The sequence below is a fragment of the Coregonus lavaretus genome, assembly GCF_964263955.1.
Source record: "Coregonus lavaretus genome assembly, contig: HAP1_SCAFFOLD_3846, whole genome shotgun sequence".
NCBI classification, from domain to species: domain Eukaryota; kingdom Metazoa; phylum Chordata; class Actinopteri; order Salmoniformes; family Salmonidae; genus Coregonus; species Coregonus lavaretus.
In genome coordinates this window covers 30,504-56,452 of record NW_028163975.1, presented here as the reverse complement: position 1 = coordinate 56,452, position 25,949 = coordinate 30,504, and the positions used below count along the sequence as shown (strand labels likewise).

Below are 25,949 nucleotides of genomic sequence, written 5' to 3'. Positions count from 1 at the left end.
TCTTCTCTCTATCGTCTCTCTATCTTCTCTCTATCTTCTCTTTATCTTCTCTCTATCGTCTCTTTATCTTCTCTCTATCTTCTCTTTATCTTCTCTCTATCGTCTCTCTATCTTCTCTCTATCTTCTCTTTATCTTCTCTCTATCTTCTCTTTATCTTCTCTCTATCGTCTCTTTATCTTCTCTCTATCTTCTCTTTATCTTCTCTCTATCGTCTCTCTATCTTCTCTTTATCTTCTCTCTATCGTCTCTCTATCTTCTCTCTATCTTCTCTTTATCTTCTCTCTATCGTCTCTCTATCTTCTCTTTATCTTCTCTCTATCTTCTCTCTAACGTCTATCTTTTTCTCCAGATGTAATAATGAGAACGAGTGGTTTCAGATCCACGAGAACATCATTCGCAAGTCCAGCACCAAGTACTCGGCTCCTAGCACCAACTACGGTACATATGATGATCATTCACTAATCTGTGGGGCCAGGGTTTGGGTCCGTTCCATTTCAATGGCAGTCAATTCAGGAAGTAATTGGAATTCCATTTCAAGAATTTGAGAAATCCTCATCGAAGAAAAATGGCAGTTTTCAATTTTTGCATTGAAATATCAATTAGTCTCCTAAATTGACTGAATTGAAATGGACTTCTAGGACATTACATGTTAAAGGATGTGAATTACCAACTGAGAAAGAAGGTAAAGTGTATAGAACGTTTCGTTTCAGCTTTGAGACATAGACGTGACTGACCATATCTGTCTTAGGTTGAATCAGATATTCATTGTCATAATGGCGTATCGATCATCATCACTGTGACAATCAGCATTAAGGATAAGCTGAAGGAAAGGGATCTTATTATTGACGTTTCACTGCACATGTACTGGATATATCCACAATGTGATGAGGTAGAGGAGATGTGCTGTGTGGTTCCACATGTCAGTTCAAGCAGACCTCCATTTTAGTTTGACTGATAGAATGTCTGTATCACATGCATCTTCATGTTGCTCAGTGTTCTTTCTTGTGTCTCACAATGGTACAGTTGAAGTTGGAAGTTTACATACACCTTAGACAAATACATTTAAACTCAGTTTTTCACAATTCCTGACATTTAATCCCAGTAAGAATCCCCTGTCTTAGGTCTGTTAGGATCACCACTTTATTTTAAGAATGTGAAATGTCAGAATAATAGTAGAGAGAATGATTCCCAATGCGTCAGAAGTTTACATACACTCAATTAGTATTTGGTAGCATTGCCTTTAAAATGTTTAACTTGGGTCAAACGTTTCGGGTAGCCTTCCACAAGCTTCCCACAATAAATTGGGTGAATTTTGGCCCATTCCTCCTGACAGAGCTGGTGTAACTCTCAGGTTTGTAGGCCTCCTTGCTCGCACACGCTTTTTCAGTTCTGCCCACACATTTTCTATAGGATTGAGGTCAGGGCTTTGTGATGGCCACTCCAATACATTTACTTTGTTGTCCTTAAGCCATTTTGCCACAACTTTGGAAGTATGCTTGGGGTCATTGTCCATTTGGAAGACCCATTTGCGACCAAGCTTTAACTTCCTGACTGATGTCTTGAGATGTTGCTTCAATATATCCACATATATATATTTTCCTCCCTCATGATGCCATCTATTTTGTGAAGTGCACCAGTCCCTCCTGCAGCAAAGCACCCCCACAGCATGATGCTGCCACCCCCGTGCTTCACGGTTGGGATGGTGTTCTTCGTCTTGCAAGCAACCCACTTTTTCCTCCAAACATAACGATGGTCATGATGGCCAAACAGGTCAATTTTTGTTTCATCAGACCAGAGGACATTTCTCCAAAAAGTATGATCTTTGTCCCCATGTGCAGTTGCAAACCGTAGTCTGGCTTTTTAATGGCGGTTTTGGAGCAATGGCTTCTTCCTTGCTGAGCGGCCTTTCAGGTTATGTCAATATAGGACTCGTTTTACTGTGGATATAGATACTTTTGTACCGGTTTCCTCCAGCATCTTCACAAGGTCCTTTGCTGTTGTTCTGGGATTGATTTGCACTTTTCGCACCAAAGTACGTTCATCTCTAGGAGACAGAACGCGTCTCCTTCCTGAGCGGTATGACGGCAGTGTGGTCCCATGGTGTTTATACTTGCGTACTATTGTTTGTACAGATGAATGTGGTACCTTCAGGCGTTTGGAAATTGCTCCCAAGGATGAACCAGACTTGTGGAGGTCTACTATTTCTTTTCTGAGGTCTTGGCTGATTTCTTTTGATTTTCCATGATGTCAAGCAAAGAGGCACTGCGTTTGAAGGTAGGCCTTGAAATACATCCACAGGTACACCTCCAATTGACTCAAATGATGTCAATTAGCCTATCAGAAGCTTCTAAAGCCATGACATCATTTTCTGGAATTTTCCAAGCTTTTTAATGACACAGTCAACTTAGTGTATGTAAACTTCTGACCCACTGGAATTGTGATACAGTGAATTATAAGTGAAATAATCTGTCTGTAAGCAATTGTTGGAAAAATGACTTGTGTCATGCACAAAGTAGATGTCCTAACCGACTTGCCAAAACTATAATTTGTTAGCAAGACATTTGTGGAGTGGTTGAAAAACAAGTTTTTAATGACTCCAACCTAAGTGTATGTAAACTTCCGACTTCAACTGTATATCTCTGTAGCATAATATGAGTCACTGAATTCCGTCATCTTGTCTTGTTCCATACCCTTCTCTCTTTTTCTATTGCTAATTCACCCCATCACTTTTTCTCTCTCCTTTCCACGCTGTGACTCTATCTCTCTATCCATGCTCCTGTCTGTCTCTTCCTCCCCCGCACTCTGACTAATGTCCCTTAAATACCCCTCTATTCCTCCCTCCCCCTCTTTCTCTCTCTTTCATTCTCTCTCTCCTCTCTTTCTCTCTGGCCCTTATCCTTCTCAACCCTCTCACCTCTCTTCCTCTTCCCCCCCCTCTTGCTTCCTCCCTCCCTTCCCCCTTCCCTCCCACTTCCCTCCTTCCCTCCCTCCCTCTCCTTCCCTACCTCCTTCTCTCCCTCCCTTTCCATCCCTTCCCAGGCCTCATCATCTCTCTACAGCTGCTGCGGGGGGAGCTGGATCAGATCAGGAGGGAGAACCAGGCTGTGTTCAGCAGGGCTCTGGCCATCACACGCAAACTGGGCTTCCCTGATGTCATCATGCCAGGTGAGGGGTAGGGGTTAGGGTGTAGTTGGTAGGGGATAGGGAGTAGAGGTTAGGGTGTAGTTGGTAGGGGATAGGGAGTAGAGGTTATGGTGTAGTTAGTAGGGGATAGGGAGTAGGGGTTAGGGTGTAGTTTGTAGGGGATAGGGAGTAGGGGTTAGGGTGTAGGAGGTAGGGGATAGGGAGTAGGGGTTAGGGTGTAGTAGGTAGGGGATCGGGAGTAGGGGTTAGGGTGTAGGAGGTAGGGGATAGGGAGTAGGGGTTAGGGTGTAGTTGGTAGGGGATAGGGAGTAGAGGTTAGGGTGTAGTTGGTAGGGGATATGGAGTAGGGGTTAGGGTGTAGTATGTAGGGGATAGGGAGTAGGGGTTAGGGTGTAGCTGGTAGAGGATAGGGAGTAGCGGTTAGGGTGTAGCAGGTAGGGGATAGGGAGAAGGGGATAGGGAGTAGGGGTTAGGGTGTAGGAGGTAGGGAGTAGGGAGTAGGGGTTAGGGTATAGGAGGTAGGGGATAGGGAGTAGGGGTTAGGGTGTAGTTGGTAGGGGATAGGGAGTAGAGGTTAGGGTGTAGTTGGTAGGGGATAGGGAGTAGAGGTTAGCGTGTAGTTGGTAGGGGATAGGGAGTAGGGGTTAGGGTGTAGTTGGTAGGGGATAGGGAGTAGGGGTTAGGGTGTAGTTGGTAGAGGATAGGGAGTAGGGGTTAGGGTGTATTTGGTAGGGGATAGGGAGTAGGGGTTAGGGTGTAGTTGGTAGGGGATAGGGACTAGGGGTTAGGGTGTAGGAGGTAGGGGATAGGGAGTAGGGGATAGGGAGTAGTTGGTAGGGGATAGGGAGTAGGGGTTAGGGTGTAGGAGGTAGGGGTTAGGGAGTAGGGGTTAGGGTGTAGGAGGTAGGGGATAGGGAGTAGGGGTTAGGGTGTAGGAGGTAGGGAGTAGGGTGTAGGAGGTAGGAGATAGGGAGTAGAGGTTAGGGTGTAGGACGTAGGGGATAGGGAGTAGGGGATAGGGAGTAGGGAGTAGGGGTTAGGGTGTAGAAGGTAGGGAGTAAGGAGTAGGGGTTAGGGTGTAGGGGTTAGGGTGTAGGAGGTAGGGAGTAAGGAGTAGGGGTTAGGGTGTAGGGAGTAGGGGTTAGGGTGTAGGAGGTAGGGGATAGGGAGTAGGGGTTAGGGTGTAGGGAGTAGGGGTTAGGGTGTAGGAGGTAGGGAGTAGGGGATAGGGTGTAGGAGGTAGGGAGTAGGGAGTAGGGGTTAGGGTGTAGTTGGTAGGGAGTAGGGGATAGGGTGTAGGAGGTAGGGGTTAGGGTGTAGGAGGTACGGAGTAGGGGGTAGGGGTTAGGGTGTAGGACGTAGGGGTTAGGGTGTAGGGGTTAGGGAGTAGGAGATAGGGTGTAGGGGATAGGGAGTAGGGGATAGGGTGTAGGAGGTAGGGAGTAGGGGATAGGGTGTAGGAGGTAGGGAGTAGGGGATAGGGTGTAGGAGGTAGGGGATAGGGTGTAGGAGGTAGGGAGTAGGGGATAGGGTGTAGGAGGTAGGGAGTAGGGGATAGGGTGTATGAGGTAGGGAGTAGGGGATAGGGTGTAGGAGGTAGGGAGAAGGGGTTAGGGTGTAGGAGGTTGGGGATAGGGAGTAGGGGATAGGGTGTAGGAGGTAGGGAGTAGGGGATAGGGTGTAGGGGTTAGGGTGTAGGAGGTAGGGGTTAGGGAGTAGGGGTTAGGGAGTAGGGGTTAGGGAGTAGGGGATAGGGTGTAGGAGGTAGGGTGTAGGAGGTAGGGGATAGGGAGTAGGGGATAGGGTGTAGGAGGTAGGGTGTAGGAGGTAGGGAGTAGGGAGTAGGGGTTAGGGTGTAGGAGGTAGGAGGTAGGGGATAGGGAGTAGGGGTTAGGGTGTAGGAGGTAGGGAGTAGGGGTTAGGGTGTAGGAGGTAGGGAGTAGGGGTTAGGGTGTAGGAGGTAGGGAGTAGGGGTTAGGGTGTAGGAGGTAGGGATTAGGGGTTAGGGTGTAGGAGGTAGGGAGTAGGGAGTAGGGATTAGGGTGTAGGGGATAGGGAGTAGGAGGTAGGGAGTAGGGAGTAGGAGGTAGGGAGTAGGGAATAGGGAGTAGGGGTTAGGGTGTAGGAGGTAAGGAGTAGGGGTTAGGGAGTAGGGGATAGGGAGTAGGGGTTAGGGATTAGGGTGTAGGAGGTAGGGGATAGGGTGTAGGGCAGGGTTCTTCAATTCCGGTCCTGGAGGGCCAAAACACTTCTGTTTTTTATTTCTACCTGGTAGTTAATTGCACTCACCTGGTGTCCCAGGTCTGAATTAGCCCTGATTAGAAGGAGAGGATGAAAAACAGAGGTGTTTCAGCCCTCCAGGACCGCAATTGAAGAACCCTGGTGTAGGGGATAGGGTGTAGGGGATAGGGAGTAGGGGATAGGGTGTAGGAGGTAGGGAGTAGGGAGTAGGGGATAGGGTGTAGGAGGTAGGGGTTAGGGTGTAGGAGGTAGTGGTTAGGGTGTAGGAGGTAGGGTATAGGGAGTAGAGGTTAGGGTGTAGTTGGTAGGGGATAGGGAGTAGGGGTTAGGGTGTAGTTGGTAGGGGATAGGGAGTAGGGGTTAGGGTGTAGGAGGTAGGGGTTAGGGTGTAGGGGTTAGGGTATAGGAGGTAGGGGTTAGGGTGTAGGGGTTAGGGTGTAGTTGGTAGGGGATAGGGAGTAGGGGTTAGGGTGTAGTTGGTAGGGGATAGGGAGTAGGGGTTAGGGTGTATTTGGTAGGGGATAGGGTGTAGGAGGTAGGGTGTAGGAGGTAGGGGGTAGGGAGTAGGGGTTAGGGTATAGGAGGTAGGGGCTAGGGTGTAGGGGTTAGGTTGTAGGAAGGTAGGGAGTAGGGGTTAGGGTGTAGTTGGTAGGGGATAGGGAGTAGGGGTTAGGGTATAGGGAGTATGGGTTAGGGTGTAGGGGGTAGGGAGTAGGGGTTAGGGTGTAGGAGGTAGGGGTTAGGGTGTAGGAGGTAGGGGTTAGGGAGTAGGGGTTAGGGTGTAGGAGGTAGGGGTTAGGGTGTAGTTGGTAGGGAGAAAGGAGGAGGTCTAGAAAATATGGCTTGTGTTTCATTCAAAGTAGTGATTATTCAAGGGGGGATAAGCAGATGTTCAGATGGACACCAGTTGCAGACACAGGGGTTAGGGTGTAGGAGGTAGGGGTTAGGGAGTAGGGGATAGGGTGTGGTTGGTAGGGGATAGGGAGTAGGAGGTAGGGTGTAGGAGGTAAGGGATAGGGAGTAGGGGTTAGGGTGTAGGAGGTAGGGAGTAGGGGTTAGGGTGTAGGAGGTAGGGGTTAGGGTGTAGGAGGTAGGGGTTAGGGAGTAGGGGTTAGGAGGTAGGGGTTAGGGTGTAGTTGTTAGGGAGAAAGGAGGAGGTCCAGAAAATATAGCTTGTGTTTCATTCAAGGGAAGTGATTATTCAAGGGGGGATAAGCAGATGTTCAGAAGGATACCAGTTGCAGACACAGGGGTTAGGGTGTAGGAGGTAGGGGTTAGGGAGTAGGGGATAGGGTGTAGTTGGTAGGGGATAGGGAGTAGGGGATAGGGTGTAGTTGGTAGGGGATAGGGAATAGGCGATAGGGTGTAGGAGGTTGGGGATAGGGAGTAGGGGATAGGGTGTAGGAGGTAGGGAGTAGGGGATAGGGAGTAGGGGATAGGGTGTAGGGGATAGGGTGTAGGGAGTAAGGAGTAGGGAGTAGGGAGTAGGGATTAGGGTGTAGGAGGTAGGGGATAGGGGATAGGGTGTAGGAGGTAGGGAGTAGGGAGTAGGGGTTAGGGTGTAGGAGGTAGGGAGTAGGGGTTAGGGTGTAGGGGTTAGGGTGTAGTTAGTAGGGGATAGGGAGTAGGGGTTAGGGTGTAGTTGGTAGGGGATAGGGAGTAGGGGTTAGGGTGTAGGAGGTAGGGGTTAGGGTGTAGGGGTTAGGGTGTAGTTGGTAGGGGATAGGGAGTAGGGGTTAGGGTGTAGTTGGTAGGGGATAGGGAGTAGGGGTTAAGGTTTAGTTGGTAGGGGATAGGGTGTAGGAGGTAGGGTGTAGGAGGTAGGGGATAGGGAGTAGGGGTTAGGGTGGAGGAGGTAGGGAGTAGGGGTTAGGGTGTAGGAGGTAGGGGTTAGGGTGTAGGGGTTAGGTTGTAGGAAGGTAAGGAGTAGGCTTTAGAGTGTAGGAGGTAGGGGTTAGGGAGTAGGGGATAGGGAGAAGGGGATAGGGTGTAGTTGGTAGGGGATAGGGAATAGGGGATAGGGTGTAGGAGGTTGGGGATAGGGAGTAGGAGGTAGGGAGTAGGGGATAGGGAGTAGGGGATAGGGTGTAGAGGATAGGGTGTAGGAGGTAGGGATTAGGGTGTAGGAGGTAGGGGATAGGGAGTAGGTGATAGGGGATAGGGTGTAGGAGGTAGGGAGTAGGGAGTAGGGGTTAGGGTGTAGGAGGTAGGGAGTAGGGGATAGGGTGTAGGAGGTAGGGTGTAGGAGGTAGGGGATAGGGAGTAGGGGTTAGGTTGTAGGAGGTAGGGTATAGGGAGTAGAGGTTAGGGTGTAGTTGGTAGGGGATAGGGAGTAGGGGATAGGTTGTAGGAGGTAGGGGATAGGGAGTAGAGGTTAGGGTGTAGTTGGTAGGGGATAGGGATTAGGGGTTAGGGTGTAGGAGGTAGGGGTTAGGGTGTAGGGATTAGGGTGTAGTTAGTAGGGGATAGGGAGTAGGGGTTAAGGTGTAGTTGGTAGGGGATAGGGATTAGGGGTTAGGGTGTAGTTGGTAGGGTATAGGGAGTAGGGGTTAGGGTGTAGTTGGTAGGGGATAGGGATTAGGGGTTAGGGTGTAGGAGGTAGGGGTTAGGGTGTAGGGATTAGGGTGTAGTTAGTAGGGGATAGGGAGTAGGGGTTAAGGTGTAGTTGGTAGGGGATAGGGAGTAGGGGTTAGGGTGTAGTTGGTAGGGGATAGGGAGTAGGGGTTAGGGTGTAGGAGGTAGGGGTTAGGGTGTAGGGGTTAGGGTGTAGTTGGTAGGTGATAGGGTGTAGGAGGTAGGGTGTAGGAGGTAAGGGATAGGGTGTAGGAGGTAGGGTGTAGGAGGTAGGGGATAGGGAGTAGGGGTTAGGGTGTAGGAGGTAGGGAGTAGGGGTTAGGGTGTAGGAGGTAGGGGTTAGGGAGTAGGGGTTAGGTTGTAGGAAGGTAGGGAGTAGGGATTAGGGTGTAGGAGGTAAGGGATAGGGAGTAGGGGTTAGGGTGTAGGAGGTAGGGGTTAGGGAGTAGGGGTTAGGGTGTAGGAGGTAGGGGTTAGGGAGTAGGGGTTAGGGAGTAGGGGATAGGGTGTAGGAGGTAGGGGATAGGGAGTAGGGGTTAGGGTGTAGGAGGTAGGGGTTAGGGAGTAGGGGTTAGGGAGTAGGGGATAGGGTGTAGGAGGTAGGGGATAGGGAGTAGGGGTTAGGGTGTAGGAGGTAGGGTGTAGTTGGTAGGAGATAGGGAGTAGGGGTTAGGGTGTAGGAGGTAGGGGATAGGGAGTAGGGGTTAGGGTGTAGGAGGTAGGGGTTAGGGAGTAGGGGTTAGGGAGTAGGGGATAGGGTGTAGGAGGTAGGGTGTAGGAGGTAGGGGATAGGGAGTAGGGGTTAGGGTGTAGGAGGTAGGGAGTTGGGGTTAGGGTGTAGTGGGTAGGGGTTAGGGAGTAGGGGTTAGGGTGTAGGAGGTAGGGGTTAGGGTGTAGGAGGTAGGGGTTAGGGAGTAGGGGTTAGGGTGTAGGAGGTAGGGGTTAGGGTGTAGATGGTAGGGAGAAAGGAGGAGGTCCAGAAAATATGGCTTGTGTTTCATTCAAGGGAAGTGATTATTCAAGGGGGGATAAGCAGATGTTCAGAAGGACACCAGTTACATACACAGTTGGACACCAGACTCAGTCCAAAATGCTCACCACCAGATGTTTCACTTGAAAGTAACCCTCAGCAGGAGTAAGGCCTGTACTGAAGAGAATGTAGGCCAGGTGTTTCCTACTTTCCACAACATGTGGGTCAGAGGCTTAAAGAGATTCTCCGGTGCTTTTGTATACTTTATAGCCAGTAGGTCAGACAGTAGCACCCACGAGCCAAAAGTGGTCCCCGAAAATTGCGTAACACGTCACATATACACTACCGGTCAAAAGTTTTAGAACACCTACTCATTCAAGGGTTTTTCTACATTGTAGAATAATAGTGAAGACATCAAAACTATTAAATAACACATATGGAATCATGTAGTAACCAAAAAAGTGTTAAATATATTTTATATTTGAGATTCTTCAAATAGCCACCCTTTGCCTTGATGACAACTTTGCACACTCTTGGCATTCTCTCAACCAGCTTCATGAGGTAGTCACCTGGAATGCATTTCAATTAACAGGTGTGCCTTGTTAAAAGTTCATTTGTGGAATTTCTTTCCTTCTTAATGCGTTTGAGTCAGTTGTATTGTGACAAGGACTCCCGAGTGGCGAAGTGGTCTAAGGCACTGCATCGCAGTGCTAGCTGTGCCACAGAGATCCTGGTTCGAGTTCAGGCTCTGTCGCAGCCGGCCGCGACCGGGAGACCCATGGGCGGCGCACAATTGGTCCAGTGTCGTCCAAGGTAGGGGAGGGTTTGGCCGGCAGGGATGTGGGTTCATTTCCCATGGGGGGCCAGTATGAAAACAAAAACAAAAACAAAAAAATGATGTATGCATTCACTAACTGTAAGTCGCTCTGGATAAGAGTGTCTGCTAAATGACTAAAATGTAAATGTAAAACAAGGTGGGGGGTATACAGAAGATAGTCCATAATATGGCAAGAACAGCTGAAATAAGCAAAGAGAAACCACAGTCCATCGTTACTTTAAGACATGAAGGTCAGTCAATACAGAAAATGTCAAGAACTTTGAAAGTTTCCCTTCTCTTTTTTTCTATTCCTAATTCACCCCATCACTTTTTCTCTCTCCTTTCCTCGCTGTGACTCTATCTCTCTATCCATGCTCCTGTCTGTCTCTTCCTCCCCCGCACTCTGACTAATGTCCCTTAAATACCCCTCTATTCCTCCCTCCCCCTCTTTCTCTCTCTTTCATTCTCTCTCTCCTCTCTTTCTCTCTGTCCCTTATCCGTCTCCTCCCTTTCCCCTCTCTTCCTCTTCCCCCCCCTCTTGCTTCTTCCCTCCCTGCCTCCATCCCCCCTCCCTGCCTCCATCTCAATTTGGTTGAGGTCGGGGGATTGTGGATGCAGCACTCCATCACTCTCCTTCTTGGTATAATAACCCTTACACAGCCTGGAGGTGTGTTGGGTCATTGTCCTGTTGAAAAACAAATGATAGTCCCACTAAGCCCAAACCAGATGGGATGGCGTATATGTGTTATTTAATAGTTTTGATGTCTTCACTATTATTCTACAATGTAGAAAATTGAGCCGTTGGGCCTGCCCTGCAACCTCATTGGATAATGCTTGGCAGGCCTCTTGGTTGCTGTCACTCAAATTCTATCACTCATTGGCTATAACTCAAATTACTAGGGGGCTGGCCCACGTAGGGGGGGGGACAGCTTCAAGAAATCAGTCGCTTTCAAACTAGGGATTTCATGGCTAATTGAGGTAAGACAGTAATTATTCTCATAGATTATCCATGTAAGAACTACACATTGACACATCCAGCCCAAAGCGGGAGGTTAAAAAAATACTTTCTTAGTTGCCAAAGAACCGGAGCATGTCTTTATACTGTGACCATTTGTAAACAAACAACAGAGATGAAGGGCCATAAAGTGTATGTATGCGTGTGTATGCGTGTGTGTGTGTGTGTGTGTGTGTGTGTGTGTGTGTGTGTGTGTGTGTATGTGTGTCTCACATGTTATTTCAATTTGTTTCATAATTCGGCATCACTCTTTTAGGGCTCCATTGAGAGATTAATACTACGGTGTGCATACACCAATACACACACACACACACACACACACACACGCGCACGCGCACGCGCGCGCGCGCACGCACACACACACACACACACACACACACACACACACACACACACACACACACACACACACACACACACACACACACACACACACACACACACACACACACACACACACACCTCCACTTCCTTTAACTCCGATTTAAAATACCTCCCAATACCCCTGTCAGTGACTCATCTGTCTCTAAGGAAGTGAGTAAGATATAAATAACAGTAATCTGATCTTATAAATAACTGCAATATCTTCTTTCACTGTAGTCATTGATATCTTTTCCATTAAGCACTGACTCACATGGGGTGCTGAGACAGTTATTATGAGCTACTGTGTATATTAGAACTCATGAGGGCCATTTTTTATTGACAAGAACAATAATGTTTGGTGTCAGCGCTGCATCCTAATTCATAATGTCCACACTCATCTGAGCTACCACAGGATTTCATAGTCTCTCGAGCCAGACGGCTTACTTCCGCAATCTTTGACTGCTACAGTTTAAGACATTGCCTTCAGGCTTACGTAGCTGCATGGTCGGGGATATCCCAGACTTAGGATCACTTGGGGCTGAGGTAAATTATAGAAGAAGGAGTATAAAGTAAAGATAAACTAACAATTCCATGCTCATGAAACATTAATTCGGTTTTGTCCTAGGCTTGGAACTTGTAGAGATGTTATTGTCTCGTGGGCATTCTAAGGCCTGTTCCTCTGAACTGTACGGACACTGTAGAGAGATAATTCTCTAGAACAGAACACTGTCATGGCTTGACTGTGTGTCCTTATCCAAGGTGACACTCGTAATGACCTGTACCTGACCCTGGAGCGAGGGGACTTTGAGAGGGGGGGCAAGAGTGTCCAGAAAAACATTGAGGTCACTGTGTATGTGCTTTACGCCGATGGGGACACACTTAAGGTAAGAGAGAACATTTCTGTTGGTTTGTCGTAATTGATTTGGATTTCAACCATTTGACAGACCATTACACCATTATCCATCTATCCATCTATCCATCTATCCATCCATCCATCCATCCATCCATCCATCCATCCATCCATCCATCCATCCATCCATCCATCCATCCAACATCCATCCATCCATCCATCCATCCATCCATCCATCCATCCATCCATCCATCCATCCATCCATCCATCCATCCATCCATCCATTCTAAAGAGTGCCTGTCCTCTCTCTATTCCCCACATCAGGACTGTATCAGTCTGGGTAGTGGGGAGCCCAACACCAGTGAGCACCGCTCCTTTGTCCTGTACCACAACAACAGCCCTCGCTGGAGTGAGATGATTAAACTACCCATCCCCATAGACCACTTCAGAGGATCACACCTGCGCTTTGAGTTCCGACACTGTTCCAGTATGTCAACAACACTGGACAGGATTTAGAAATACAGTTGTTATTGTTACCATTATTACTAACTTGATAGCAATAGAGAATTGTGTCTGTATTGTTTATGCTGTGTAGATGGTATAAACCTTACAGTAATGCCTTTGTGCCTCTCCTCAGCTAAAGACAAAGGGGAGAAGAAGCTGTTTGGGTTTGCCTTCACTCCTCTGATGAGGGAGGATGGGACCACGCTGTCAGACGAGAGTCATGAGCTCTATGTCTATAAGGTGGGGTCATAGATGACACAGACATGCACACACAGGTTTGAATATAGCATATTCTACATTATTCTCTGTAATTTCTATCTAACACATTTCTCTGTTGTGCCTCTGTTGCCCAGTGTGATGAGAATGCAACGTTCAGTAACCAGGGCCTGTACCTGAGCATGCCCTGCTGTAAAGAGGACTTCAACAGCTGCCCCAACCTGCCCTCCACCCTGCCCTTCCAGAGGAACCCCAAGGAGACCTTCTGGGTCTCCACACAGCTCTGCTCCACCAAGCTCACTCAGAACGGTAAGGCCAGCTCACTACACTGTACTGTACATCTCACCACACTCTATAACAGACCGTTGACTAGCCTAGCCTCCATCTTTACCCAGAGCTTCACACATGTTTTTGTGTCTATTCTATTCTATTCTGCTCTGTTTCCAGTGGACCTCCTGGCTCTGCTGAACTGGAAAGCCCATCCTGACAGGGTGTTAGACATCCTGGGTCGACTACGCCACATCAATGGAGAGGATATTGTAAAGGTAACATCTAGGAAAGACTCCTCTTTGTTGTTTGACCAAACACTAACAGATCTGTGACTAGCCTATGTTATTGGGTTTGGGGAACTATGATGGTGTAATGCACGTGTCAAACTCATTCCATGGAGGGCCTAGCGTCTGCGGGTTTTTGCTCCTCCCTTGTACTTGATTGATGAATTAAGGTCACTAATTAGTAAGGAACTCCCCTCACCTGGTGTTCTAGGTCTTAATTGAAAAGAAAAACTAAAACCAGCAGACACTAGGCCCACCATGGAATGAGTTTGGCACCCCTGGTTTAATGATTGAGCTGGCTCCTCTCCCCTGCAGTTCCTACGAGATGTCCTGGATACACTATTTTGTCTCCTGGATGACAACACAGATAAATACGGACCACTGGTTTTCCAGTCATTGGTAAGTCAAGATGGAGAGATCAACCTCATTCAATGTAATGGAATATAGTGTGTGTGTGTGTTTATGTATGTGTGTGACTCAGATGTGTGAGAGTGTGCATGATTGCATGTGTGTGTGGCTGCAGCATACTCACATTTTCTCCAGTATGGCGAAACCGTATCTTCTGTTTTCCCATCTGTCTGTCTGTCTGTCTGTCTGTCTGCCCTCAGGTGTTTATCATCAACCTGCTCAGGGACAGTCGTTTCTACCACTTCCGGCCTGTGATGGAGGCCTACATACAGAACCACTTTGCAGGAGCTCTGGCCTACAAGTAATGTACCACTTCCACCATTACAACGGGCTTCTATGGTATTTGAGAGGTCTTGATGTTGGTATCATGTTGCTGAGTGGAACCCATAGAAACTTTTGTTTAGCTAATAATTTATTATATGACATTAGTCTTGCTCTCTGCAAAAATACAGAAATACAGTCAGGTACAAAATTATTGGCACCCTTGATAAAGATGAGCAAATAAGACTGTTTAAAATAAATAATTCATATACTGAGCTATATTGCATGCTCAAAAACATTGGGAAATTATATTATTTTATACTAATACAATTGCTCAGAGAAAGAGATAATACAAAAAATTCTCAAAAAGTTAGGGGTCAAAATGGTTGACACCCCTGTTTTCAATACCGTTCAATACCTCACCATGTGAGGATACCGGCACTAAGCCTTTTTCTAAAATGTTTTTTTGAGTTGGATTATGTGTGGAGGAAGGGATTTTAGACCCTTCCTCCATACAGAATCCTTCCAGATCCTTGATATCCTTCAGCTGCACTTATTGACTGCCTTTTTAATTTCAAACCACAGGTTTTCAATGGGTTTCAAGTCCGGAGACTGAGATGGCCATTGCAAATGTTGATTTTGTGGCCAATTAACCATTTCTTTGTAGATTTTGATGTGTGCTTGGGGTTATTGTCTTGCAGGAAGATCCACTTGTGGCCAACTTTCAGCCTCCTGGCAGAGGCAACCAGGTTTTTGGCTAAAATGTCCTGGTACTGTTTAAAGTTCATGCTGCTGTTGACCTTAAAAAGCAAAATAGCCCCATAACATCAAAGATCCAACACCATATTTTAAAGTAGGTATGGGGTTATTTTCTGCTCATGCATTCTCATTTCGACGCCAAACCCACCACTGGTGTGCGTGGGCAAAGAGCTCTATTTTCATGTCATCTGACCAAAGCACCGCTTCCAATCCAAGTGCCAATACCTTTTAGCAAACTCCAGGCATTTACATTTGTTGGATGACACTGGGCACACATTGGTTGAATCAATGTTTTCAACGTCATTTCAATGAAATTGCATTGAACCAATGTGAAGTAGACATTGAATAGAGTGCTGAGTACCAGGCAGTTAGCAAGTTTGGTAGGCTACTAATGACCATCAGCAGCATCAGAGCTTGGAGAAGCGTAATTACCGTGACTAAATGGTCACGTGGAATTTGACGGCCTTCATGACTCATGACCGCCGGTGTGGCGGTAATACGATCACCGCAACAGCCCTACTCCTCAGTAAAAGGCACATGACAGCCCGCTTGGAGTTTGCCAAAATGCACCTAAAGGACTCACACCATGAGAAACAAGATTCTCTGGTCTGATGAAACCAAGATTTAACTATTTTGCCTGAATGCCAAGCGTCGCGTCTGGAGGAAACTTGGCACCATCCCTACGGTGAAGCATGGTGGTGGCAGCATCATGCTGTGGGGATGTTTTTCAGCGGCAGGGACTGGGAGACTAGTCAGGATCAAGGGAAAGATGAACGGAGCAAAGTACAGAGAGATCCTTGATGAAAACCTGCTCCAAAGCGCTCATGACCTCAGACTGGGGCAAAGGTTCACCTTCCAACAGGACAACGACCCTAGGCACACAGCCAAGACAACGTAGTAGTGGCTTCGGGACAAGTCTCTGAATGTCCTTGAGTGGCCCAGCCAGAGCCCGGACTTGAACCCGATCGAACATCTCTGGAGAGACCTGAAAATAGCTGTGCAGCGACTCTCCCCATCCAACCTGACAGAGCTTGAGAGGATCTGCAGAGAAGAATGGGAAAAACTCCTCAAATACAGGGGTACCAAGCTTGTAGCATCAGAAGAGTCAGAAGAGTCAAGGCTGTAATCTCTGCCAAAGGTGCTTCAACAAAGTACTGAGTAAAGGGTCTGAGTACTTATGTAAATGTGATATTTCATTATTATTATTTTTAACCTGTTTTTGCTTTGTCATTATGGGTTATTGTGAGTAGATTGATGAGGAAAAATAATACTTTTATCAATTTTAGAATAAGGCTGTAACGTAACAAAATGTGGAAAAGTCGGAATACTTTCTGAATGCACTGTACATGCTAGGAGCATGTTAGGAGATATCAGCATGCTAGGATATACCCATAGACTTCCATTAATTGTGTAAAAGTAAAAGTGAAAGTCACCCAGTAAAATACTACTTGAGTAAAATACTAAAAGTATTTGGTTTTTAAATATACTTAAGTATCAAAAGTAAATGTAATTACAAAAATATACTTAAGTATCAAAAGTATTTACATTTACGTAATTTAGCAGACGCTCTTATCCAGAGTGACTTACAAATGGGTGCATTCACCTTATAGCCAGTGGGATAACCACTTTGCAATGTTTACATTTGTTTATTTATTTTTATTTTTTTGGAGGGGGGGGTGGGGTGGGGTAAGGGGGGGGTAGAAGGATTACTTTATCCTATCCCAGGTATTCCTTAAAGAGGTGGGGTTTCAAATGTCTCCGGAAGGTGGTGAGTGACTCCGCTGTCCTGGCGTCGTGAGGGAGCTTGTTCCACCATTGGGGTGCCAGAGCAGCGAACAGTAAAAGTAAAGGTATAAATCATTTCAAATGTTTTATATTAAGCAAACCAGATGGCACAATATTCTTGTTTTTGTTAATTTACGGATAGCCAGGGGCACACTCCAAAACTCAGACATAATTTACAAATGAATAATTTGTGTTTAGTGAGTCCGCTCGATCAGAGGCAGTAGGGAGGACCAGGGATATTCTCTTGATAAGTGTGGGAATTTGACCATTTTCCGGTCCTGCTAAGTATTCAAAATACTTATAATTTACTTTTGGGTGTCAGGAAATTTTTATTTTTTACATTTACATTTACGTCATTTAGCAGACGCTCTTATCCAGAGTGACTTACAAATTGGTGCATTCAACTTAGGATAGCCAGTTGGACAACCACCCCCTTTTTTTCTTTTTTTTTTATGAGGGGGGGGGGGGGGGTTTCAAGTGTCTCCGGAAGGTGGTCAGTGACTCCGCTGTCGTGGGGGAGCTTGTTCCACCATTGGGGTGCCAGAGCAGCGAATAGCTTTGACTGGGCTGAGTGGGAACTGTGCTTCCGTAGAGGTAGGGGGGCTAGCAGGCCAGAGGTGGATGAACGTAGTGCCCTTGTTTGGGTGTAGGGTCTGATCAGAGCCTGAAGGTAAGGAGGTGCCGTTCCCCTCACAGCTCCATAGGCAAGCACCATGGTTTTGTAGTAGATGCGAGCTTCAACTGGAAGCCAGTGGAGTGTGCGGAGGAGCGGGGTGACATGAGAGAACTTGGGAAGGTTGAACACCAGAAGGGCAGCAGCGTTCTGGATAAGTTGTAGGGGTTTAATGGCACGGGCAGGGAGCCCAGCCAACAGCGAGTTGCAGTAATCCAGATGGGAGATGACAAGTGCCTGGATTAGGACCTGTGCCGCTTTCTGTGTAAGGTAGGGTCGTACTCTGCGAATGTTGTAGAGCATGAACCTGCAGGATCGGGTCACCGCTTTGATGTTAGCGGAGAACGACAGGGTGTTGTCCAGGGTCACGCCAAGGTTCTTTGCACTCTGGGAGGAGGACACAATGGAGTTGTCAACCGTGATGGCGAGATCATGGAGCGGGCAGTCCTTCCCCGGGAGGAAGAGCAGCTCCATTTTGCCGAGGTTCAGCTTGAGGTGGTGATCCGACATCCACACTGATATGTCTGCCAGACATGCAGAGATGCGATTCGCCACCTGGTTATCAGAAGGGGGAAAGGAGAAAATGAATTGTGTGTCATCTGCGTAGCAATGATAGGATAGACCATGTGAGGATATGACAGAGCCAAGTGACTTGGTGTATAGAGAGAATAGGAGAGGTCCTAGAACTGAGCCCTGGGGGACACCAGTGGTGAGAGCACGTGCTGCGGAGACAGATTCTCGCCACGCCACCTGGTAGGAGCGACCTGTCAGGTAGGACGCAATGCAAGAGTGAGCAGCGCCGGAGATGCCCAACTCGGAGAGGGTGGAGAGGAGGATCTGATGGTTCACAGTATCAAAGGCAGCAGATAGGTCTAGAAGGATAAGAGCAGAGGAGAGAGAGTTAGCTTTAGCAGTGCAGAGAGCCTCCGTGACACAGAGAAGAGCAGTCTCAGTTGAATGACCAGCCTTGAAGCCTGACTGGTTTGGATCAACTGAGAGAGATAGCAGGAGAGTTGGCTAGAGACGGCACGCTCAAGAGTTTTGGAGAGAAAAGAAAGAAGGGATACTGGTCTGTAGTTGCTGACATCGGAGGGATCGAGTGTAGGTTTTTTGAGGAGGGGTGCAACTCTCGCTCTCTTGAAGATGGAAGTGACATAGCCAGCGGTCAAGGATGAGTTGATGAGCGAGGTGAGGTAAGGGAGAAGGTCTCCGGAAATAGTCTGGAGAAGAGAGGAGGGGATAGGGTCAAGCGGGCAGGTTGTTGGGCGGCCGGCCGTCACAAGTGGCAAGATTTCATCTGGAGAGAGAGGGGAGAAAAAAGTCAAAGCATAGGGTAGGGCAGTGTGAGCAGGACCAGCGGTGTCATTTGACTTAGTAAATGAGGATCGGATGTCGTCAACCTTCTTTTCAAAATGGTTGACGAAGTCATCCACAGAGAGGGAGGAGTAAAAAGTACATTATTTTCTTTAGGAATGTACTGAAGTAAAAGTAAAAGTTGTCAAAAATATAAATAGTAAAGATACCCCAAAAAATGACTTAAGTAGTACTTTAAAGTATTTTGCTTAAGTACTTTACGCCACTGCTTCTAACTTCCTTCATACTGGACACAGAGACATACAAATGGTGTCCACGAGTTCATCTGACTCTGGGGAAGTAAATAAAGGGCCTCATTGCCAAAATCCCGAAGTATCCCTTTAAGATCAACAGCAGCATGAACTTTACCCAGTACCAGGACATTTAAGCCAAAAACCTGGTTGCCTCTGCCAGGAGGCTGAAACTTGGCCACAAGTGGATCTTCCAGCAAGACAATAACCCCAAGCACACATCAAAATCCACAAAGAAATTGTTATTTGGCCACAAAATAATTTTGCAATGGCCATCTCAGTCTCCGGACTTGAAACCCATTGAAAACCTGTGGTTTGAATTGAAGAGGGCAGTCCATAAGTGTAGACAAAGGATATCAAGGATCTGGAAGGATTCTGTATGGAGGAAGGGTCTAAGATCCCTCCTAATGTGTTCTCCAACTCATAAAACTAATCTAAAGCTTTAGACAGTGTAATCTAAAGCCATGGTGGATCAGAGGAGGTTTCCAGATGGATGAAGACTAGGGATATCTTATTACAGGGAATCATCAGTATGTTATGATATGTTTGCATTGCAGAATGTTGACATTAATAATGATTTGCTCTTTGATGCTGTAGTGGTCATGTAAATGGATATTGTATTACAAAGCCTAAAGAAAGGAACACAACCCAACTCAAACCACCACACCACACACACGTAATACAGTTGAAGTCGGAAGTTTACAGACACTTAGTTTGGAGTCATTAAAACTAGTTTTTTAACCACTACACACATTTCTTGTTAACAAACTATAGTTTTGGCAAGTTGGTTAGGACATCTACTTGGTGCATGACACAAGTCATTTTTCCAACAATTGTTTACAGACAGATTATTTAACTTATAATTCACTGTATCACAATTCCAGTGGGTCAGAAGTGTACATACACTAAGTTGACTGTGCCTTTAAACAGCTTGGTAAATTCCAGAAAATGATGCCATGGCTTTAGAAGCTTCTGATAGGCTAATTGACATAATTTGAGTCAATTGGAGGTGTACCTGTGGATGTATTTCAAGACCTACCTTCAAACTCAGTGCCTCATTGCTTGACATCATAGGAAAATCAAAAGAAATCAGCCAAGACCTCAGAAAAAGAATTGTAGACCTCCACAAGTCTGGTTCATCCTTGGGAGCAATTTCCAAACGCCTGAAGGTACCACGTTCATCTGTACAAACAATAGTACCCAAGTATAAACACCATGGGACCATGCAGCCATCATACCGCTCAGGAAGGAGACGCGTTCTGTCTCCTAGAGATGAACGTACTTTGGTGCGAAAAGTGCAAATCAATCCTAGAACAACAGCAAAGGACCTTGTGAAGATGCTGGAGGAAACAGGTACAAAAGTATCTATATCCACAGTAAAACAAGTCTTATATCGACATAACCTGAAAGGCCGCTCAGCAAGGAAGAAGCCACTGCTCCAAAACCGCCATAAAAAAGCCAGACAACGGTTTGCACCTGCACATGGGTACAAAGATCGTACTTTTTGGAGAAATGTCCTCTGGTCTGATGAAACAAAAATAGAACTGTTTGGCCATAATGACCATCGTTATGTTTGTAGGAAAAAGGGGGTAGCTTGCAAGCCGAAGAACACCATCCCAACCGTGAAGCATGGGGGTGGCAGCATCATGCTGTGGGGGTGCTTTGCTGCAGGAGGGACTGGGGCACTTCACAAAATAGATGGCATCATGAGGAAGGAAAGTTATGTGGATATATTGAAGTAACATCTCAAGACAAATGGGTCTTCCAAATGGACAATGACTTCAAGCATACTTCCAAAGTTGTGGCAAAATGGCTTAAGGACAACAAAGTCAAGGTATTGGAGTGGCCATCACAAATCCCTGACCTCAATCCTATAGAAACTTTGTGGGCAGAACTGAAAAAGCGTGTGCAAGCAAGGAGGCCTACAAACCTGACTCAGTTACACCAGCTCTGTCAGGAGGAATGGACCAAAATTCACCCAACTTATGGTGGGAAGCTTGTGGAAGGCTACCCGAAATGTTTGACCCAAGTTAAACAATTTAAAGGCAATGCTACCAAATACTAATTAATTGTGTGTGTAAACTTCTGACCCACTGGGAATGTGATGAAATAAATAAAAGCTGAAATAAATAATTCTCTCTACTATTATTCTGACATTTCACATTCTTAAAATAAAGCGGTGATCCTAACTGAACTAAGACAGGGAATTTCTACTAGGATTAAATGTCAGGAATTGTGAAAAACTGAGTTTAAATGTATTTGGCTAAGGTGTATGTAAACTTCCGACTTCAACTGTATATAATATCAAGATATCCAATATAGCTCAGTATTTGAATTATTTATTTTATACAGTTATTTTTGCTTATCTTTATCAAGGGTGCCAATAATGTTGGACCTGACTATATATGACACCAGTGTACATTTTCTTTGTCTTACATGGCCATGGGAAACCCCATGTTTAACACTCTTTACTCTGTGTTCTTGTAGAGAGCTGATTCGCTGTCTGAAGTGGTACATGGACCGCTCTGCTGAGGTTGTCAGACAGGATCACATCCAGGAGGCCATGAGGGTAAGGCTCACATTACATCACGTCTGTTGTCAGAAAGGACCACATCCAGGAGGCCATGATGGTAAGGCTCACATCACAACTGAGGTTGTTAGACAGGATCACATCCAGGAGGCCATGAGGGTAAGGATCACATCACATCTGTTGTCAGACAAGACCACATCCAGGAGGCCATGAGGGTAAGGCTCACATCACATCTGTTGTCAGACAGGACCACATCCAGGAGGCCATGATGGTAAGGCTCACATCACATCTCACCTGAGGTTGTCAGACAGGACCACATCCAGGAGGCCATGAGGGTAAGGCTCACATCACATCACATCTAAGGTGTTCAGGCAAGCCCACATCCAGGAGGCCATGATGGTAAGGCTCACATCACATCACATCTGTTGTCAGACAGGATCATATCCAGGAGGCCATGAGGGTAAGGCTCACATCACATCTGTTGTCAGAAAGGACCACATCCAGGAGGCCATGATGGTAAGGCTCACATCACAACTGAGGTTGTTAGACAGGATCACATCCAGGAGGCCATGAGGGTAAGGATCACATCACATCTGTTGTCAGACAAGACCACATCCAGGAGGCCATGAGGGTAAGGCTCACATCACATCTGTTGTCAGACAGGACCACATCCAGGAGGCCATGATGGTAAGGCTCACATCACATCTCACCTGAGGTTGTCAGACAGGACCACATCCAGGAGGCCATGAGGGTAAGGCTCACATCACATCACATCTAAGGTGTTCAGGCAAGCCCACATCCAGGAGGCCATGATGGTAAGGCTCACATCACATCACATCTGTTGTCAGACAGGATCATATCCAGGAGGCCATGAGGGTAAGGCTCACATCACATCTGTTGTCAGACAGGACCACATCCAGGAGGCCATGATGGTAAGGCTCATATCACATCTCACCTGAGGTTGTCAGACAGGACCACATCCAGGAGGCCATGAGGGTAAGGCTCACATCACATCACATCTAAGGTGTTCAGGCAAGCCCACATCCAGGAGGCCATGATGGTAAGGCTCACATCACATCTGTTGTCAGACAGGATCACATCCATGAGGCCATGAGGGTAAGGCTCACATCACATCACATCTAAGGTGGTCAGGCAAGCCCACATCCAGGAGGCCATGATGGTAAGGCTCACATCACATCACATCTGTTGTCAGACAGGATCACATCCGGGAGGCCATGAGGGTAAGGCTCACATCACATCTGAGGTTGTCAGACAGGACCACATCCAGGAGGCCATGAGGGTAAGGCTCACATCACATCACATCTGTTGTCAGACAGGATCACATCCGGGAGGCCATGAGGGTAAGGCTCACATCACATCTGAGGTTGTCAGACAGGACCACATCCAGGAGGCTTGAGGGTAAGGCTCACATCACATCACATCTGTTGTCAGACAGGATCACATCCAGGAGGCCATGAGGGTAAGGCTCACATCACATCTGAGGTTGTCAGACAGGACCACATCCAGGAGGCCATGAGGGTAAGGCTCACATCACATCAGGCCATGAGAGGAGGTCTGGACAAACAGAGTGAACCCACACACTGTTAGACACTCCCAACATGCATTTCTTTACCAAACATGCAACGTTTAGACCTCACGCCTATAGATGAAAGGAAATATGACTTGAATGTCAAATAGGCAGTGTAATCTAAAGCCATGGTAGATCAGGGGAGGTTTCCAAATGGATGAAGACTAGAGATATCTTATGACAGGGAATCATCAATATGTATTGATATGTTTGCATTGCAGAATACTGACATTAATTATGATACCGAGGTTTGCTCTTTGATGCTGTAGTGGTCATGTAAAGGGATATTGTATTACAAGGCCTAAAGAAAGGAACACAACCCAACTCAAACCACCACACCACACATAATATAAAGATAATTGTATTTTAAAGGTAATTGTACCTGTTCCGTCCTCTGTCCAACCTGCAGGCTCTGGAGTACCTGTTGAAGTTTATCATCCAGTCTCGGATCCTGTACTCGCGGGCGACCTGTGGTATGGAGGAGGAGCTGTTCAGAGCCAGCATCCAGGAGCTCTTCCAGTCCATCCGCTTTGTGTTGAGTCTGGACAGCCGCAGCTCTGAGACCCTCGTCTTCACACAGGTCAGAACATCAGCACTTCCGGTCTGTCCCTAGCTTGTCTTTATCCCAGAAGGCCGAGATGTTAGAGTTCTTGACCTTGGGGATTGCCCTCCTATTCTACATAGACAAATCAGTGCATTGTGACTGGACTATTATGAATGTATCATCTCCTTAGTTCTATATTTGTGTTCATTTTGCTTTGATTCAATTTAGTTATTCATTTATCACTAATTTGTCATTGATTTCATGTATTGTTTCATTTCTATCGGTTGCTTGCCTGTAATGCACTTTAAAGGTCGACTCTGGGCACGAAAAACAGTCCAACTTCGCCTCTTTCACAATTTTCAAACAGAAACGGGGTGTGCCTTTGGTTGTTTATTGATGTGTAATTCTGGTCATGCGCGCCATGATCAACGTAGCTAGTTCGTTAGCCAACTATAGCCACTGTAGCTAGACAGTAACTCCTCCAGTATGTGTTGATGTCATTTCACAGGATTTGTTTTTGAACGGAAGCTGTAGAGATCGGTAAGAAATGGCACTTCTGTAGCCAAATATCTTATTCATCTTTTTTTTTTATGCATTCAATTACCTGGTATGAGGGTGCATTGATCAGTTATAGTTCCCAAAGCCAACCTTTATTGCATATATCATTCAGTGGAGGCTGGTGGGAGGAGCTATAGGAGGACAGGCTCATTGTAATGGCTGGAATGGAATAAATGGAAGGTTATCAAACATATGGAAACCACATGTTTCAGCTATTACAATGAGCCCGTCCTCCTATATAGCTCCTCCCACCAGCCTCCACTGATATAATCTGTATCATTTTATTTTTGCTCTGATCCCTCATTTTACTGTTGTGATCAACTGCATGCCTTTCTATGGTAGTCATGCTCCAGGGCTCTCTCCTGTCTCAGTTAGTCACAGCGCCACCTTGTGTTGGTCACCCAGTGCAGCAGTTTCTCTCTGTCAGCTGTCAACCTCCCTCGATAAGATACATGTCACCTGCCCTGTTTTGGTTTATGTTCTTCTTATGGTCCTTATAAGACGTATGTATCCCTGTATGTATGTTACAGTCATATAACTCCCTTATGGCATAGTGTCATTTATAGAATGGAGGAATACAAATGATCTAGACCTGCTCCTCCCTGTCTCTCTACCCTTCTCTCTTTGCCTCTCTGTCTCCCTCTGTCTGTCTGTCTGTTCTCCTTTTCTCTCCTTCCCTTCTTCTCTCTTCTCCTTGACCCTGTCAGGCGGCGTTATTGAACAGTTTCCCAGACATCTTTGACGAGCTGCTGCAGATGTTCACGGTGCAGGAGGTGGCTGAGTACGTCCGGGGCACCCTGGGGAGCATGCCCAGTACAGTGGATATCGGTCAGTCTATGGACGTGGTCAAACTGCAGTCCATCGCCCGCACCGTCGAGAGCAGGCTCTTCTTCTTCCCTGGTAAGCCTAAAGACTACAGGACAACTTTACTAACACCAAATGAAACTGTGAACACTGTTAGATGCTCCTAAAGTGGGACTGTAATAGATGGTTTCATCAATCTTTCTACAATTGATCCTTCACTCTCTCCCCCTCTCCCTCTCTCTCCATACTCCTCCCATTCTCTTCCCCTCTACCTTTCTCACCCCATCTCAGAGTCTCGTAGTATTTTGCTGCCGGTGGTCCTGCATCACATCCACCTGCACCTGCGCCAGCAGAGGGAGCTGCTGATCTGCTCAGGAATCCTCACCAGCATCTTCTCCATCATCAAGACCAGCGCTATGGTACATCACATCACCACTGAATCTACTGCAGTAGTAGAGGTTGGAGGTAGAAGTTGTCCTTAACCACAAATCTAGGATCAGATGATCCTACCCCCAGTCCTAATCATAATCATTAGGGGGATGGAATTATATCTGACCCTGTATCAGTGGTTAGGGGCTACTTCTCTGTAACAGAAGCTGGTACCAAAACTGGTTACTATAACACCTACAGTAGTGTATCTATAGTAATCCCAGCTAAACATCCTTTTCACATTTTCTGTATCAAATGGAATTAAAGATGGGATGACTGAGTAGTTGATAAAACTTTATACACTGCCAAGACTTGTTAAGGCAAGCATAACACCATGTCATTGTTCAGACATTATTGTCAAAGCATTATTTTGTAGGCCACTTTACGTTCAGTGCGGAATTCATATTTTAATTGGTCTGTCGAGCGGCTTATACAAATTCATCAATTATTCATTGAATTCCTTCTTGCTCGATCTCTCTCTCTCTTTCCTCCTCTTCTCTCCTTCGCTCTATCTCTCTCTCTGCCCTTCCCCCTATCTCCTTCCTATTTCCTCACCTCTCCCCCATCGTTTCTGTCCTCCTCTCTGTTTTTCGCTCTCTCTCTTCCTAGGAGTCTTCTGTTCAGGAGGAGGTAGAGATGATGGTGGAGAGCCTGTTGGATGTTCTGCTCCAGACTCTGTTGTCCATCATGTCCAAGTCTCAGTCTCTGGAGACAGCTAGGGGGCAGCGCTGCCCCCAGTGCACGGCTGAGATCACGG

The 25,949-nt window shown here is 46.7% G+C and overlaps 1 protein-coding gene across 1 annotated transcript in view; it reads left to right on the top strand.

Moving 5' to 3' along the window:
• Nucleotides 1-350: 350 nt before the first annotated feature.
• Nucleotides 351-25,949, top strand: part of LOC311117609 (dedicator of cytokinesis protein 3-like) — a gene marked incomplete at both ends in the record, with an annotated part of 41,137 nt that continues 15,538 nt past the window's right edge. Inside the window, 14 exons of the mRNA XM_084192544.1 lie at nt 351-439; nt 3,041-3,166; nt 11,885-12,009; nt 12,300-12,462; nt 12,613-12,719; nt 12,833-13,004; nt 13,143-13,240; nt 13,565-13,648; nt 13,858-13,958; nt 21,227-21,308; nt 23,267-23,437; nt 24,667-24,859; nt 25,055-25,182; nt 25,802-25,948. Of these exons, the coding sequence (XP_084048670.1) occupies nt 351-439; nt 3,041-3,166; nt 11,885-12,009; nt 12,300-12,462; nt 12,613-12,719; nt 12,833-13,004; nt 13,143-13,240; nt 13,565-13,648; nt 13,858-13,958; nt 21,227-21,308; nt 23,267-23,437; nt 24,667-24,859; nt 25,055-25,182; nt 25,802-25,948 (1,786 nt within the window). The remainder of the gene's footprint in view (nt 440-3,040; nt 3,167-11,884; nt 12,010-12,299; nt 12,463-12,612; nt 12,720-12,832; nt 13,005-13,142; nt 13,241-13,564; nt 13,649-13,857; nt 13,959-21,226; nt 21,309-23,266; nt 23,438-24,666; nt 24,860-25,054; nt 25,183-25,801; nt 25,949) is intronic.